Raw genomic sequence first — 15,733 nt, 5'->3', positions numbered from 1 at the left:
TGGTGGCAGCCCCAGGCTCTGCGGGAGGTGATGCTGGGAGAGGGTCCCCTCCAGGCTGGTCTCCCATGGCCCTGGCCGCCCTGCCTCGGGGTACGGTGGCGTGGGGGGATGCGCTGGCCCCACCGTTGTTTGCAGCGTGGGGTTGCGTGAGCGCTGAGTGATGCGCCGCTGGAGGTGAAACGCGTGCTACAAATCCCGTAGTAAACAGCTGTTTGCACAACAGCCACCTCGTTGCGAAGGCTGCAAGCGCGTCGTGGGTTGGGCAATCCCCTGTTTACTCCCATGCTCCGGTCTGTGTAGATGCGGGGTTCCCCAGCCAGGGCTGCGATGCCAGCCTGGCACGGGTGGGCAGAGCTGCCCACCATCCCAGCAGTGAGCCCCCCCAGCAGCTGGGCAGGGCCCTGGGCAAGGAGCTGCTGGAAAACCCCAGGTCAACAGCTGGCACAGGGAGGTACGAGTGGGAAAGTCAAGTCTTGGGGTGCCCTTGGGGCATCTCATGGGTCCCCTCACTCTGGGGCATGATGGACTGTGAACAAGGACAGCTTGGGTCAAACAGGGCTCTGCAGGGAGCTTTAGGAGGCAGCCCAGGCTTGGCTGCAAGGTGCAGCAGTGCTGTCCCCAGGGACCAGGGTGGTGAGGCTGGCAGGCACATCCCAGGAGAGGGCTGAAGCTCGGGGGGACAAGGATGCAGGGATGTGCCAAGTCTCCCACAGTGAGAGCCCAGTGAGGACACCGGAGCGGGCTGGGGGATGCGAGCTGTGCTGGCAGCCATGGCCTGGTTTGCCTCCTGCCTTCTGGGTCCCACATCCCCCAGCCCATGTCCCCCTGCCCTGTCCCCCAGCCCAGCCACGTGGCCCCAGGGCAGTCGCAGCAAGGAGCCAGCTGTGCCACATCCCGACTGTGCCGTGTCCCAGCTGCTGGAGGGGACGGCGTGGGGGGCCGGGTGCTGCTCCCCACTGCTGGATGTGTGCGTGCCGCTGGGCTTTCCTTCCTGCGGCGAGCAAAGCGGTCGCAGCCTTCAGGGAAGTGTTTTGCAATCACCTTCTTCAGAGAGTCACAGCAATTAACGGCACTTGTTTTGAGGAACTAACGGTGAAAGCAGCATGTTAGCAAATGGGCTGAGCACGGCGAGCTGCCAGGAGCCGGAGGCCGGTGCTTGGAGCGGGCGGTGAGCAGCCGCCAGACGCATCAAGCACAGAGGAGAGGTAGAGATGGAGGCAAGGTAGGGATGGTGGTGAGGCAGGGATGGGTTGCATGTTGCTTGGGTCCAGCAGAGCACCTTGTCTGTGACACCGCGGGCTGCTCTGCCCTGTCCCCTGCCTGCGACAGCCGCATGTGCTGGGTGCGTGGGGGTGGCTGCTCCCCCCATTTCCCACACTCTGGATGTCGGCTCAGGGGGGAGAGGAGCTGTGGGCACCCCAGAGCTGGGCACAGCGTGGGCAGCCCCTCCTGGAGCAAGTGCCTGGCACCACCAAGGGCACAGTCGGGACCAGTGCGGGGCACAGGATGAGCCGGTGGCCGAGCAGGGGCAGCCGCCGCACCCAGGGCCATTGCCAGCAGCAGGCAGGGGGTGCAGCCGGAGGGGACACAGGCAGGCCCCCACAGCTCTGGCCAGCCCCACTGTGCTGCCATCGTTCATTCGTTTCCCTCTTTCAGCTTACCAGCCCTCTGCCACCCCAAGCCCCAGAGCTAACCCTCCCTGAAACCGCAAATCTCTGCCCGGCAGCGGCTGAAGATACCTGAGATAAAATCAGCACGTGGCTGCTGCCAGGCATGGGGCGTTGTGCCCCGGGATCCCGGGATCGGGGTGCACGGGGCCGAGCGGCGGCGGCAGGCGGTGCCGGAGGGGCCCCCACCGAACACCCCACCGCTGCGCTTTTCCCCACCGGTGCCTGCGGGATGCCGAGCCCGGGGGCGGAGGTGTCAGCGCTGCAGAAGGGCTGCAGGGGAGAGGCTGCCGCTGACGGCAAAAGGACATTTTGCTCCAGGAAGCATCGGTGACGGTGGCAGCACGGCTCCTCCAGCCCCTTCCCGGCCCGCCAGGACAAGCCGCTGTGTCCGTTCCGGGTGATGCCAAAGCCACAGAGGAGACCATGGCCAGGCGCGGTGCTGGGACACCCTTCCTGCTGCAGCTCTCCCTGCTCCTGCTCCTCTGCCCGGGTGGTGAGTGGGGTCCATCCCATCCTGCAGCTGCGTCCCCACGCCGGCCCCGCGCAGCCAGCACCCGAAGTGCCAGAGCTGTGGCACACAGGGGCTGTGGGTGGGCAGGAGCGCCGGCGGCATGGCGGGCGCTGGCAGGATGGGGCCAGCAGCCTTGCCCAACGCCTGGCTCTTCCTCTCCGGCTGCTGGGGGGCCCGTCTAAGGGAAGAGGCACTCGTCCCTCTGTCCCGCCTGGTGCTGAGCAGCTGAGGTGGCTTCGTCACAGCCATGCCTTGGATGTGACACATTTTTCCTGCCCACAGGGACCCTGGGCTGTGCCTCGGTGGCCGCGGGCTCACCTGTTGTGCCCCTGGGCTCGGCCGTCACGGCGTCCTGCACCATCCAGAGCGAGCTCTGCCGCGGCTTGGAGCCAGGGAAGGTCCGGATCACCTGGATGCTGGATAACGAGCCTGTGGCTGGGAGCCAGCACCAGGGCCCGGGGGGCACAGAGGTGTCCAACCTCACCCTGCCCCAGTTCAACCACACGGAGGCCAAGCTGTGGTGCTGGGTGGAGTGGAATGGGACCAAGCAGCGTGTCGGCATGGCCGAGATCAGGGCAGGCTGTAAGTCTGCTGCCATCACGGGTCGCTCACGCGTGCATGCATGCATTTCAGAGGTGCAACCTGGCACCAGGGTTTGCACGTCTTCTCCCTGGGACGTGTCTGCCCCAGGCGAGCCGGGTAGAGCTGCTGGGGTGGGAGCAGCAGCCAGAGCTGATGGAGGCTGTTCTGGGGCTCGTCCCAGAGCACCGCTGCCCGGCAGGCAGGGAAGGTTTGGGGAGCGGTAGCGTGGCAGCCGGGCTCTGCACGGCCAGGCATGGAAGGGGCTGCAGCTCCTTTGCTCAGACTCTTCCCTGGCCACTCTCTCCCAGACCCACCTGCCAAGCCCTTCAACCTCAGCTGTGTCCTGAACCTCAGTGACTATGGGCTGACGTGCCAGTGGGAGCAGGGAGCTAACAGCCACCTCCCCACCAGCATCGCCCTGAAGTGTGCCGGGTAAGCCTCAGGGGGTGACATGGTCCCTGGTGTCTGGCCCCCGGTCACCTCTCCTGGCCCTCATCCCCCGCCAAACCACACAGCAAGCCTTGTCCTCCGCCGGAGGGACTCGCAAGCCCACTCTTCTCACCGCCACAGGAGCAGAACCCAGGCGGTGACAGGCTGCACCCCGCAAGGTGGCCACAGCCACTGCACGGTGCCGCGCCAGCTGCTCCAGCTCTACCGGCAAATGGAGATCTGGGTGTCCGCCACCAACGCCCTGGGCACAGCCGAGTCAGAGCATCTCTGCATTGACCCCATGGATGTCGGTGAGTGACGGCCAGAGCCACCCACCTTGCGCAGAGGTCAGGGCCCAGGGAAGATCAGCAGCAGCAAGGGAGGCATATTAGAGTGCCATTAAAGCACATCAGACTTCTAGGTCATCTTTTACGGGCAGGTTCCTGTGATAAATGGCTTGCCAGGATGAATAGGTGCCAAAGCTGCATTACAGTGAGCGGTGTGTGCTGGTGGGTTATGAGCCATCAGTTGACCTGCTGCACTCTACAACTCTCTCCAGCAATTGATTACCCATTTATTCAGGAAGTCTATTAATAATATATCCAGTTCCTAGAGACTATTTATAAAAGGAACCTTCCCAGATGGTGCGACTCGTCCTCCCTGCTCTGGACCTGGGGAAGGGCTGCCCATGAACCAGCTGAGCTCACCACAGCTGTGCTGGGCTCTCACCCCTGGGAAGTCCCAAATGTACAGCTTTCCTGGCCATGCACCAGACGCTGGGTCCTGTGGGATCTGTTTTTCCTGCATAAGGGGAGCCCAGTCAGCAGAGAAGCGCCCATGCTGTGCTCCTGAGCATCGCCCTGTGTCCCGGGCAGGGGCACACACCAGCTCACATCCCCTGCAACAAGTCATTCTAAATGTTTCGGCGTGGTTTCCCCCCATCTCTCACCCCTCACCTCGGACAGGCAAGCACCCCAGCTGTGGCTGATGGCATTAACAATGGCCACATAAGAGGCCACTGCCCCGCACACCACCTGCCATGGCACCTTTCCAGCTCTCTCCTGTGCTGTTCCTCCAGCCAAGCTGGACCCCCCGGCCCTGCAGAGCATCCAGTCCATCCCCTTTCAGACCGACTGTGTGGCCCTGGCCTGGGAGGTGGCGAGGACCAACGCACACATGGACCTGCAGTGTGAGCTGCGCTACAGGGCAGCCGAGGAGCCTGCCTGGGCTCTGGTGAGTGCTGCTGGGGCAGTGGGACCAGGGACCGGGAGCGAGCAGGAGCCAGGACCCTCCCCTCCACTCCGAGCTCTGCAATGGGAGCAGCGGCTTGCCCACATGGGAGGGGGGCAGCAAGGTGTCCCCTTGCACACCCTGAGCAGCACCCACACCTGGGCTGGCCCCTGTGCTGGCTGTGCCCCAACGGCACTCACTCTGGCTGCCACCAGGTCACCGGCATCGTTGGCCAGTCTGGCACCACGCAGTGCTGCGGCTTCCTCTTCGGCACGCAGTACCACTTCCAGATGCGGTGCCGGCGAACCACGGCACAGGGCTACTGGAGCGAGTGGAGCCCAGGCAGGAACTACACCACCCATGAGAAAGGTGGGTGCCGAGTCACCCAGCGGTCCCCTCTGCCCAGAGAGGTGGCACAGCCACAGCAGCATGGTCACACTCACCCCTCTCAGCTCCCCGCCCACCCTGCTCCTGTTGCAGCCCCCACAGGGAAGCTGGATGCCTGGTGGAGCACTCGGATGGCCGGGGCGGGTGGGTGGCTGGAGGTGCAGCTGCGCTGGAAGGTGAGCACGGGCGGGTGGTGGGTGCGTGGGGGCTGCCGGGGCATCGCCCTGGGGACCGAGCATCCCCGCACACCCTGCCTGCACCCAGGCCCCACGGCGCCAGGAGGCGAACGGGCAAGTGCTAGGGTACCGCATCACACTGAGCCCCAGGAGGAGGGGCAGGGACCCCCCCACCATCTGCAACACCACCCACACCCAGTGCAACTTCTCCGCACCCATGGGGACCAGGAGGGTCTATCTCTCAGCCTACAATGCCGCCGGCGAGTCAGCAGCAACCGAGGTCGTCCTCCTGGAGAGGAAAGGTGAGGGCAGTGCAAACCTCGTGTGCCTCAAAACCTCTGCGTGCCCCCCTGGGGCTCTGCACCCCACAGCAGCTCCACAAGGTCTCAAACTGGGTGCTGCTGCCTCACCCCGCCACGGGAGAGACACCTCCCTGGGTGTGTGACCAGGGGCTCCCGAGCTGCCCACTGGGTGCACAGCCACAGTGAGGAGCAGGGTGGGCTCTGGGTTGGGGGGCACAGGGGGGCGATGCAGCAGGGATGCTCCCCTCTCCCATCATTCTGGCTGGATGCCCCCATGCAGGTCAGCCCCTAGCCGGGCTCCGGGCTGTGCCCAAGGGGGAGCACAGCCTCTGGGTGCAGTGGGAGGCCCCGCCGGCCCCACCACACGCCTACGTCCTGGAGTGGCAGCGGGTGTCCTCGGAGCCCGGCCGCTGCAGCGCCTGCTGGCAGATGGAGCATGACGGGGCTGCCACTGCAGCCCTCATCCAGGGTAAGCCAGGACCTGCTGGGGGGGTCCCTGCCCTCCTGGTCATCAGTGTGGGGGGTGGTACCTGGGGGCTGGCACCCCTCCCGATTGCCCTGAGCCCACCCCACACCCTCCCTCCTTCCTCTGGATCCACTCCCAGGGTACGGCACAGGGCAGGCAGGCTGGTGCCATGGGGAAGGTCTGGGCAGCCAGACCCCCAGACTCCGGCCCCCCCCTGCTCTCGGTTGCAGATGGCATCGAGCCTTTCCAGCGGTACGACATCTCGGTGTACCCCCTCTACAAGGATGCCATAGGGGTGCCCATCCACACGGCAGCCTACTCCAAGCAGAAGGGTACGTGTGCTCCTAGCAGCCACCCTCGGGGCCCCAGGGGCTCGCTCCCCACCACCCAGCCTTTGCCTTTCAACAAGGAGAGGCAGCCTTTCCCCCACATGTCCCTAAATCAGGGGCTACATGGCAGAGCTCAGCCTACTGGGCTGGACCTTGGCTCGCCTCTGAAGGTGCTCCCAGCTGCACCAAGGCCCACAGGGGCACAGTGTGCGGCAGGGCCTGACGCCCACACCTCCGGAGTGGGACTCACCACTCGGTGCATCCCCCCAGCCAGTTCCGCAGCCTGAGGCAGCGGTTCTGCACAGCGCCTGGTCACTTGTCCTGCTCCATTTCAGCACCGTCCTATGCCCCAAAGCTCCACCTGAAAAGCATCAGCAAGTCCAGTGCCGAGCTGTGCTGGGACCCAGTGCCGGTTGAGATGCAGAATGGCTTCATCACCAGCTACACCATTTTCTGGGCCAACAGTGATGCAGAAGTGTCCAGTGAGTCCTGTCTGTGTCACCGTGGCCCTGCCTGCCACCACACCTCGATGTGTTGGGTGGGGATGTCAGCAGACTCCATGCCTTCCTCAGAGAGGGTCAGGGGGTGTATGTGGGTCCCGTACAGGACCCCTCACCAGCAGAGACCCAAGGGGTCGTGCAGGTGAGGGGCACCCACCGAGCAGCCCCTGCTGTGCCAACAGCCCCCACATTTCCCCAGGCGCCACCGTGAATCCCTCTCTCAGCTCCTTCATCATCCATGAGCTGAAGCCGTCGACCCTGTACAAAGTGCACATCATGGCATCCACAGTTGCTGGCAGCACCAACGGCACCAGCCTGACCCTGGTGACTACAGTGCTAGGTGAGGGGGCGCCGCCACCCGTGGGGTATAGGGACAGGAGGGGACCTGCCAGACCCTGGCCTCATGGCACAGCACAGCCAGAGGTGCCCCACCACAGTTCCCCCTGTGAACCTCTCCCCTGCCCACCTTCCAGATGACACTGAAATCCAGTTCCTCTTCCTGACCCTGGGGATGATCTTTGTCCTGTTCATCCTTTTGCTCATCTGCTTCCAGAAGAATGGGCGGTGAGTACCGAGAGCCACCCTGGGAGTCCCCATCCCCGGTGGCTGCGGTGGCCCTGGCTGTAGCCTGGCTGCTGGGGGGACAGGGTGGATGCAGGGAGTGATGGTGTCCCACTGTGAGCTCGGCAGGAGCAAGACCAGCCCCAGGGCTGCCTGTTTCAGGCCCCCTCACTGAGTCCCCTTGTCCTGTGGCCACCAGGGTGAAGCAGCAGTTCTGGCCCAGCGTCCCCGACCCTGCCAACAGCAGCCTGGGCAAGTGGGTGCCAGCAGAGCTCCAGCAGGTAGGACCCAGCTGGCGGCTCCCCCTGGCCCCCTGCTCACCACTTAGGCAGTGCTTGGTGTGGAAGGCATGGCACCCAGGGCACGAGGCCAAGCTGGGATGGGGAACAGGGGCACAGGGAGCTTCCCTCGTGTGGTGCCAGCAAGGGGGTGGCACAGGAGGGGCTGCACCCTGCAAACAGGCTGTGACCACACGCCGTTCCCCAGGAGCCTCTGCACATCCCCGGCGTGAGGGAGCCTGGCTTGGCCACCATTTCCACTGTCACGGTGCTCGAAAGGGCAGGGGGGAAGCAGCCCACCACCTGGGGCAAGGAGCCCACCACCTGGGGCAAGGAGCCCTCCACCTGGGGCAAGGAGCCCACCACCTGGGGCAAGGAGCCCACCACCGAGCCCATCGGCACCTTCCCCGCGCCGCACCTGCCCTACGTGCAGCAGGAGGGTCCCCGCACGCCAGGGCCCGGGAGCAGGCAGACCGTGCAGTACGCGCGGGTGGTGGGCGAGGGGTACAAGGGCCAGCAGCAGCCCCCCCCCCGGCTCTACCTGCGCTCCAGCTCCACCCAGCCCCTGCTCCTCGACCCCAGCCCCAGCCCCAAGCCCTACGAGAACCTGTGGTTCCACGGGGCCGCCCCTCAGGGCTGCCCGGGGGACGGGGGGTGCCCCGAGGAGCTGTCCGCCACCTTCCCCCTGCTGCAGGGCCTCCGCATCGGCGGGGCCGAGGAGCTCCACGACTGCCGGGCGTTCTAGGGCCGGGGCCGGGCCTACCCCGGGGCCTGCGGGGGGCCGGGGCCACCCGCCGGGGGCCCGGCTCCCCCGGCCGGTGCTGTGTGCGTCCCCTCCCGCCCCTCCTCTCCCCTCCCGCAATAAACGGGGACGCGCTCAGAACGGCCCGGAGGCTGTGCGGCGGGACGGGCCCGGGGTGGCCGGCGGGGCGCTGACCCTCCGCCGCGCCAGGGGCTCGGGGGGCGACCGCCCGCAACCTGCCCAGCGACGTGCTCGGCGCTCGGCCCCCGCGCTCGGCGCTCGGCTGTCGCGCCTGGGGCAAGATGGCGGCGCCCGTGGCGGCGGGGTCGTGAGGGACCGGCCATGCTGGCGCTGCGGACGGCGCTGGGCCGCTGCCTGGCGGGGCCGGCCCGCGGCGTGGCCGCCGGCCTGGGCAGCGGCGGCGGCGGCGGGGCCGGTGAGGCGGGCGGGGAGCTCGGCCGCGCTGGAGAGGCCGCTGGGAGGAAGCGCGGATGGGGGCGCGGGGCCCCGCGGAGGAAGCGGAGGGAGGGCGGGCGGGCGGCGGGCCGGGGCCGGGCGGGAGCCGAGGCCAGGGGGGAAGGGGAGGTCCCGGGATCGGGGGTGGCCTGGGGTGGGGGGGAAGGAGCCTGAGGCGGCCCTGAGAGGGGACAGGGGGACCTGGGGTGCTGCTCGCGGGGCAGGGCGCGGGCAGGGCCCCGGGGCGTCTCTCGAAGCCCTGGGGGAGGGTGGTGAGGCTGGGGGCCGCCCGCTGACCCTGCCCCGCGCACGGCGGGGACGCACGGGAATGGCTCCGGGGCCGGGGGTCTGTCAGCGAAGCTGCCGTGAGCTGGGCCAGGGTGCGGGCTGGGGGCCTGGCCGGGCTGCTGGCTAGGCCGTTACCGGCCCATGTGCCCGGGGCAGCAGGGGGGGACCCCGCGGCCCGGGACAGCGCGGGGACCCCTGCACACAGCTCCCTGGCAGGTCTGTGACTGGCAACGTCTGTACTTGAAAACATGTTTGAGGCGCGGGTGAACCATCTGAAGCAGGTGTTGGTTCCAGTAGCAGCAGCCTTGAAAGAGCAGTTGGAAGGGCTTGCTCTTGAAAAGTCAAAGAACAGGTCAAGTCAGGCCACCGATGAATATTCTCGTCTGTATCGAGCTGTGCCGGTTGAAGGTTGTCTCTAGGTCCCGCTGCCTCTGTGCTCAGCCGCTGGGGTAGTGCAGAGCAGCCCTACTAACTCGCCCATGAAATTACTTGAATTAGTTCATCAAGTTAAACCCTCTAAACAAACACAGTTCAGCCTGGGAGCCCTCGCACTGTCCGCTCAGCGTCTGTAATCTCTTCCTGCTGCTCTGTCCTTCCCATCATTTGGGTTCAGATCACCCTGAAGCAGCACAGCTTCGCCATTTGTTTTAGCACCCATGTGAGAATCATACTGAACTGTTCCACGCTTCTTTGGGACAAGAGACCTGGCTGGCTGCTGATCACCTTGGAGTGTTAAGTACTCTGACCAGTTTTCTAGTACAGACTGAGCAGTGGTTCATTTGTATGTAGCTAAAAAAAGTGTGCACAAGTCTGATAAATCTTTGTTTTCTTCCGTCAAGCTTGCAGTCCCTTTATTCAGACAGCCAGATGTTACGCCAGACCTGTGAGAAAAAGGAAGAAAGGTATGTCAGGATTAATGGGACCATGTGGCAAAATGTTTTACTGTTGACATTATCAGAGTCGTACCCCAATGCTGCAGGAAGAGAGGGTATTTTGGAGAAATTAGTGGGTTTCACTTTAAAGCAGCAGAGCTCATCATAAGAAGAGAGGAAATACAATCCCTGTTGCAGGATTCTGCAGTCCTGCGGCTTCTTGATGGGTAATTACAAGGGTGAGGGAGCCAGATTCTTCTTGGTAGTGCCAAACAATATAATGAGGGGTGGTCCCAAAAAGCAGCTTGGACATGTTCCAGCTGGGCACAAAAGGAAAAAGGAAAAAGGACTCTCACTGGGAAGGCAGTGCAGCATGGGAACATGCTTCACAGCGGAGCTGTGGACTATCCATCCCCAGAGGTTTTCAAGGCTTTGCTAGACAAAGAAATGATGACAGTCCACTTTAAAGGGAAGATTGGACTAGAAACTTCACAAGGTCCCTTTAACCTTTTTGTGGTTCAGTGCTTCTAGAAATAATTCCTTGCAAGCTCGAAAGTTACTCAGAAAGTTCAGCAGGTTGTGAACGTGTGGGAAAGTAGCAGTTGTTGTTAGCAAGAGATCACTGATCTTGGTGGACTATACACCATGTTGTAAATCCAGAGTGCTAAAGGCAAGAGACTGGACCCAATATTAGTCACGCAATTCCTGCCACCTCAGCTTGATCTCTCAAGTTCTATCTTCCTGTTTGGAGCATACAATCTTATTTTCTTTGCAACTCGTTTCCTTTGGTCTAGTTTGCAAGCATGATCAGAGCGCTGACTTTGTACTGCTCTTCCTCAAATGTTAATCTTCTCTTTGTAGACATCCCCAGCCATTTGGATGATCTTCCTCCCACCATGCTGAAGAAAGATTATGCCAATGTCCCAATAATAAATAGGTATGATACAGGGAAAGGGAATGACTGTTCTCTTCAGAGATTTGCATCTTACACACACACACAACCACAATATGTGGAAGCTGCCACCTGCTCAGTAACTAATTAGTGCTCTGTGGTCACTGGTGTGCAGTTTAGCACAAAAACTGCAAAGTCATTTTGAAAGTCAAATGTGCAAAAGTGGTCACTGATTAGCATCATGTAAGGGTTTTGTTTACTTAATGTAAGATTAAGTGCTGATTGCCTGCATCTTCTATGAACTTTGTAGTCCCTAGAAAAAAAGAAATAATCTTGAAATATTAGAAATAATCTTCTTAGAAATAATATATGCCTCTCTTGGACTCAGGTGGTAGAGAGTGTGTAGTTAAACAACTCAAAATGCATGGCTGCTTCTGAAATTTGGACCTGGAGTTTAGCATTTTTATGCTTTGATTCCAGAGCAGCTCATGTGTGGTGCATGGAGAGCCCCCAGTGGCATAATTGAGACTTTCACGGATCTTTGAAGGAGCTGGTGTTAAAATTAATTATTTTGTCCTTGAGCACTTACTTGGGGGTTAATCTTCAGCACCCAGTTTACACATAGTGTTTTTGGAATTGATAAGACTTCCATCATCATTTGAAATAACTGTGCTTTCCACAGCAGCAAAACTACTTGATGCTTCTGTAATCTCAGCCATGATTTTTCTTAGGAATGCAAGGAGCAGTTCATGGCTGACAGGTTTGGGAGGGGAGGATAGTGGCTGTAAATTTGCAGAGTAAATTAAAGCTGAGAAAAGTTGGTATGCTCTGAAAACCTAACCTCATTTCTGTTGTTAAATATACTTTTTTTCTAGCCTATAAACTAATCTGCAATCTCCTTGCAGTGTTGATGATGTAGTGAGAAGACTGTTGTCACTGGAAATGGCAAGCCAGGTTAGTTTCATTCTACTAGCATAAAAAAACCTGGAAGATTTAGTGAGCACATTTGTGTAAGACATGCCTATATTGTTAAATGCCCTTCACTTACTTTATTTTTAAGTGTTGCTTGGTGACTGCAAATCTGGGGCTATGAAATATATGAGTGATAAGTCCTGTTATGGTCTTAAAATTTATCATGCAGTCTTCTTTATGGTAATAACTGCATACTAAAATGAGAGAAGAAAAATACTAGGCAATCACAGGGGAGATGAGCTGTGTTATGTTACTGCTGATGGTTGGCCTGTGTTCTAGAAAACAGTACATTGGATGGCAGATGTTCTTCAAATTACTTTTACTTTTTGTATGCCCAGAAAACAAAGTAAGCAAATCATAAGGTAGCACAAAGATCTTACCATTTCTTGCTGCTTACCATGTGAGCTTAAAAAGATGCAAAAAGTAAAGGCTACTGCCATGTGAGATCAGCTTCAGTTCTCTCCTCCATTCGTGAGAGCAGCGGGGCTTCTTCAACACCCTTTTTCTGTAATCTTGGGATGAAGGGTATGCCTTGACTCTTGCTTTCAACAGTGGCGATTCTGTGTTCAGCCAAGATCTTTTTGTGCTGCTTCGCTGCTGTACTCTGAGCACTGTCCTGCAAGCAGCAGGTCCTTCTGTGCAGCACTTCTTATGCATTTTGTGATGGGCACCGAGTAAAGCTATTAATTAGAAAGCCTTTATCTGGGCATTGGGGAAGAGAGCTGGGGTGTCTCAGACCTCTGGCGTTCCTGAGAAAGTGACAAGCTCTTTTCTGTTATCCACAGAAGGAGAAGATGAAAATAAAGACACAGCAGCTGGTGGAGAAGGTCAGGAGGTCTCCCAACGACAATGGCTCCTTTGAGGTGCAAGGCAAGTTAAAAAAGTAGAAGGATATTGTTGGCAGATGATACATCTCTGCTTTTATTCAGCTATTCCCACCCCAGCACTTCAAGTTTTCTGTATCAGTTAGGAGAATCTCCTTCAGGAGCGCACCTGAGAAGCAGGTAGCCTGCAGCATGCCCTGGAGGACCTGTTTGAGGTTTGGGAGCATTGCAGAGGCAGTGTATGCACTTACTGGCAGATGCCATCTAGGGTGCTTTCCAAGTTCCTAGTCCATATCCACTCCTCAAAGGCAGAGTGTGCATCATTCCGCTTGAAGCGCTTGTATGACATGTAGCACTGCACTGCATTCATTACCATGAACTACTAGATGTAGCCGTAGAACTCAGATTTCCCTGTGCATTAGAGCGCTCTGGCTGAAGCACAGCGTAGGGACAGTGCAGGGATGAAGGCCACACTGCCATTGACCACGATGCACTTCTTTGTCATTAATAAAGGGCTTCAGTTTCTCGGGATGCCACCAGCACCTTTCTCCAAAGCCTGAAATCAAAGAGCTGGCTGCTGCTTTTAGAAAGAACTTCTTAATCTGTGTTTGTTCCTCCAAAGCTTAAACCAAGTGAAGTGAAATGAATATAAAGTCACCAGCAATTAAGTGAGCACAAGAGGCATTTTACAGATAAATTCATATGATCTGTTGTTAAAATTTTAGCCTCTTAATTAAGCAGCTTCATAATAGTAATAGTTCTGACTCTCGTTATGTAGGTTATGTTTTGTGGTTTGTTTTGCGCTTACGCGGAGGGTTGTGTGGTAATACTCGCTGTGGCGCAGTGGGTACCCATTAGAGCAGCAGTCCTCAGCTGGCAATTTGAAGGGAGTGCAAATGATACTGTCTCACCCTGGAAACCTGCTGCTCTCACTTGGCTTCTTACGCCTGTTCTTTATAGTTGCTATGTTGACTGCCAAGATACGCACCTACGAGGAACATCTTCAGCAGCATCCCAAGGTAACTATCAGTAATCTGAGCCCACACGTCTGAGAGAGCAGCTGTTCAGGTTGTTTTCTCAGTTTAGAGCAAAAGGATTTTAATTCTGGGGATTATGGCTTTCCTAAGAAGGTTTATGAAATAGTTATAACGGTTCCCTGTGCCAGTGTGGGAAACTGCTGGCTCAGTCACAGCTACATTCTGACTAGCTGAAATGTGGAGTGTGTTCTTTTTTTGTTACTGGATTGGTGGAAATGGCTGAGCAGATACCTTTGAACAGAGTTTAGCTGAATTTATCCATGCTGCAGATGTGGCTTCACTGCTTAGTTTTCAACATAATTAATGTTATCACTTCACGGCTGTATTCTTTGTTCTGCCTATGAAAATGTTTAGCAGACAGGGCTGTGTTAATGTCATAATGACCGCTTTCCTACCTAAAGCTGCCTGGGTTCAGAGCTGAAATTTGAAGCATCGCAGATATGACTCAAACAGTCAGACAGAGCCAAGTCACACTTTATTTTCACACTTAATTTCTGGAAAAACAAAGGTAAGTGCTTCTGTGTTACTTCTGGAACAATACATTTCAGGAGAAGTGAAGTTTTTAGCCAGCAGGCCTTCCCTACAGCCTTTGCCTCCAAGCCACTGCAGCTTTTGTCACCGCCTGAACCTGTGTACAAGTTGAAAGCAGCCTTCAGCATTGGGGGATGAAGGTGAAGGTGGAGGCACAAAATGAAGAAAGCAATTTCAGTGAAAAGCAAATTAAGCCTTCTCAGATCTTGTAGTGACCTAATGCGCTTGCAGTGTCTGCCAAGAAAAATTGCTCTAAGATACCGTCCTTAACCTGACTGTTTCCTTCCAGCCATAATCTGGTCTATTCTAAGTAATTTATTGGAATGGAAGAATAATCTGTCTGCAATCTAGTGAACGTTAAGTCCTTTGCAGGATAAAAGTAACCGTCGTCGCATGCTGATGGATATAGATCGCCGGAAGAAACTACTTACGTATCTTCGCCGTGTCCGCTATGATACCTTTGAAAACACCTGCAAGCAGCTGAATATCAAGTACACCCTGCCCGCTCCCTACCGCAGAAGGATCACCAAGCGCTGGCTTGTGAAGAAGGCTTTCTGTCTCAAGGTACGGAGTGGTCTGGAGAGAGCACCACGTAGCTGGAGTAGAAAAAAACCTTTTTAGAGAAGAGCGCAGTTAAGAGAGAAAAGACTGATGGGTGGGCGCTTTTAATTAAGGGTTTGAATTTTAAGAGATGATGATGTTTATAGAGAAAAGCATAACCTCACCCTGAAAGGCAAAGAGCTCCACAAAAGGCAGTTACATAGTGGGCAACGATGCACGTGCTGCAGCATTACTGTGCTTGAGAACGTCGGGTTGTGCTGCTGGTTTGCTCAGAAATGTACAATTCAAACCAGCTTTTATTCAAAGTCTGATGTGGGAACTAATATGTGAGACAAACAGGATGGCAGCTTTGGGATAAACGTGGCTACACCCACTGCCTGCTGTCATTTCTCTAAATACGCTGGTGTAGCAGCTGTGTGCAGTGTATCTGGGTATAATCAAGAAGCTGGATGTGCCTTCAGTCTGTAAATCCTAAATTTCAGTCCAATGAAATTGTAACCCAAAGTGTGGGTGGCTGTCGCGGGATACTCGGAATGGTACCCTGCAAGCAGGGCTGGCCGGTGGCCCGGAGGGAGCACACAGGAAGGAGTTACTGCACCTGGGGTCCGTAGCAGCAGTGGTGGAGCAGCTCTGCTCAGCAGCAGGCAGCTCTGTCTTTCTCTTCCTCTCACCTCCTTGTGCTCCTCCGGCAGGTTTTTCAGGAGGTGCAGAAGCTGAAAGCACCTGAGAAACTAAAGCAGAGGAGAGAGCGGCGAGCAAGAGCGAGAGCGGCAAAGGAGGAGAAGCAGGCGCAGTGCGAGGGGACGCCCGTGTAGCGGCATGTGGAGGCTGACGCAGCCGGTCTCCCTAACAATAAATAACTGCCTAAAGACCTAAAGCCTCTTTGCTTACGTGCGTGCTGCGGGGTCTGCGGCGCAACGAGCACCTGGGAAAGCGCGGTGAGCGGTTTAAGCGTTTTAAAAGTTTAGCTTAAGGCTGATGGGCTGGTGTGAGCAGTTCGATCTGTCAGGAGGGCCTGGGGGACTTCACCGCCCCGTGGCAGGGGCATCTTTACGTGAGAACCCCTCCGAGCATGGCTGCTGCTGCTGCCTGTGGGATTGCGCTGTCAGGTAGCACTGACCCAGCCGCTCAGCACCG

General features: G+C 57.8%; 2 protein-coding genes across 3 annotated transcripts; both read left to right on the top strand.

Annotated features, from left to right (window-relative positions):
- The first annotated feature begins 947 nt into the window (after positions 1-947).
- Positions 948-8,432, top strand: CSF3R (colony stimulating factor 3 receptor). 2 transcript variants are annotated; one of them, XM_055705513.1, is made up of 16 exons: positions 948-1,234; positions 2,080-2,163; positions 2,464-2,763; positions 3,072-3,195; positions 3,334-3,503; positions 4,271-4,425; positions 4,638-4,791; positions 4,903-4,985; positions 5,074-5,287; positions 5,568-5,756; positions 5,984-6,085; positions 6,418-6,564; positions 6,782-6,922; positions 7,056-7,146; positions 7,343-7,424; positions 7,630-8,432. In XM_055705513.1, exons 2-16 carry the CDS (start codon positions 2,094-2,096, stop codon positions 8,164-8,166), a joined length of 2,559 nt encoding a protein of 852 aa, XP_055561488.1. In that variant the 5' UTR covers positions 948-1,234; positions 2,080-2,093; the 3' UTR covers positions 8,167-8,432. The 2 variants fall into 2 exon arrangements, with proteins under 2 accessions (XP_055561488.1, XP_055561487.1); XM_055705512.1 differs by having other exon boundaries at positions 954-1,222; positions 1,989-2,163.
- Positions 8,433-8,438: 6 nt separating this feature from the next.
- On the top strand, positions 8,439-15,473 carry MRPS15 (mitochondrial ribosomal protein S15). Its single transcript, XM_055705514.1, has 8 exons — positions 8,439-8,599; positions 9,747-9,809; positions 10,641-10,716; positions 11,577-11,625; positions 12,429-12,513; positions 13,428-13,486; positions 14,408-14,599; positions 15,289-15,473. Exons 1-8 carry the CDS (start codon positions 8,506-8,508, stop codon positions 15,409-15,411), a joined length of 741 nt encoding a protein of 246 aa, XP_055561489.1. The 5' UTR covers positions 8,439-8,505; the 3' UTR covers positions 15,412-15,473.
- The last annotated feature ends 260 nt before the right edge of the window (positions 15,474-15,733 follow it).

This window comes from Falco cherrug, chromosome 3 (genome assembly GCF_023634085.1).
Source record: "Falco cherrug isolate bFalChe1 chromosome 3, bFalChe1.pri, whole genome shotgun sequence".
NCBI classification, from domain to species: domain Eukaryota; kingdom Metazoa; phylum Chordata; class Aves; order Falconiformes; family Falconidae; genus Falco; species Falco cherrug.
Note: the sequence above shows the minus strand (reverse complement) of the source record. Positions and strands in the feature narration are given on the sequence as shown.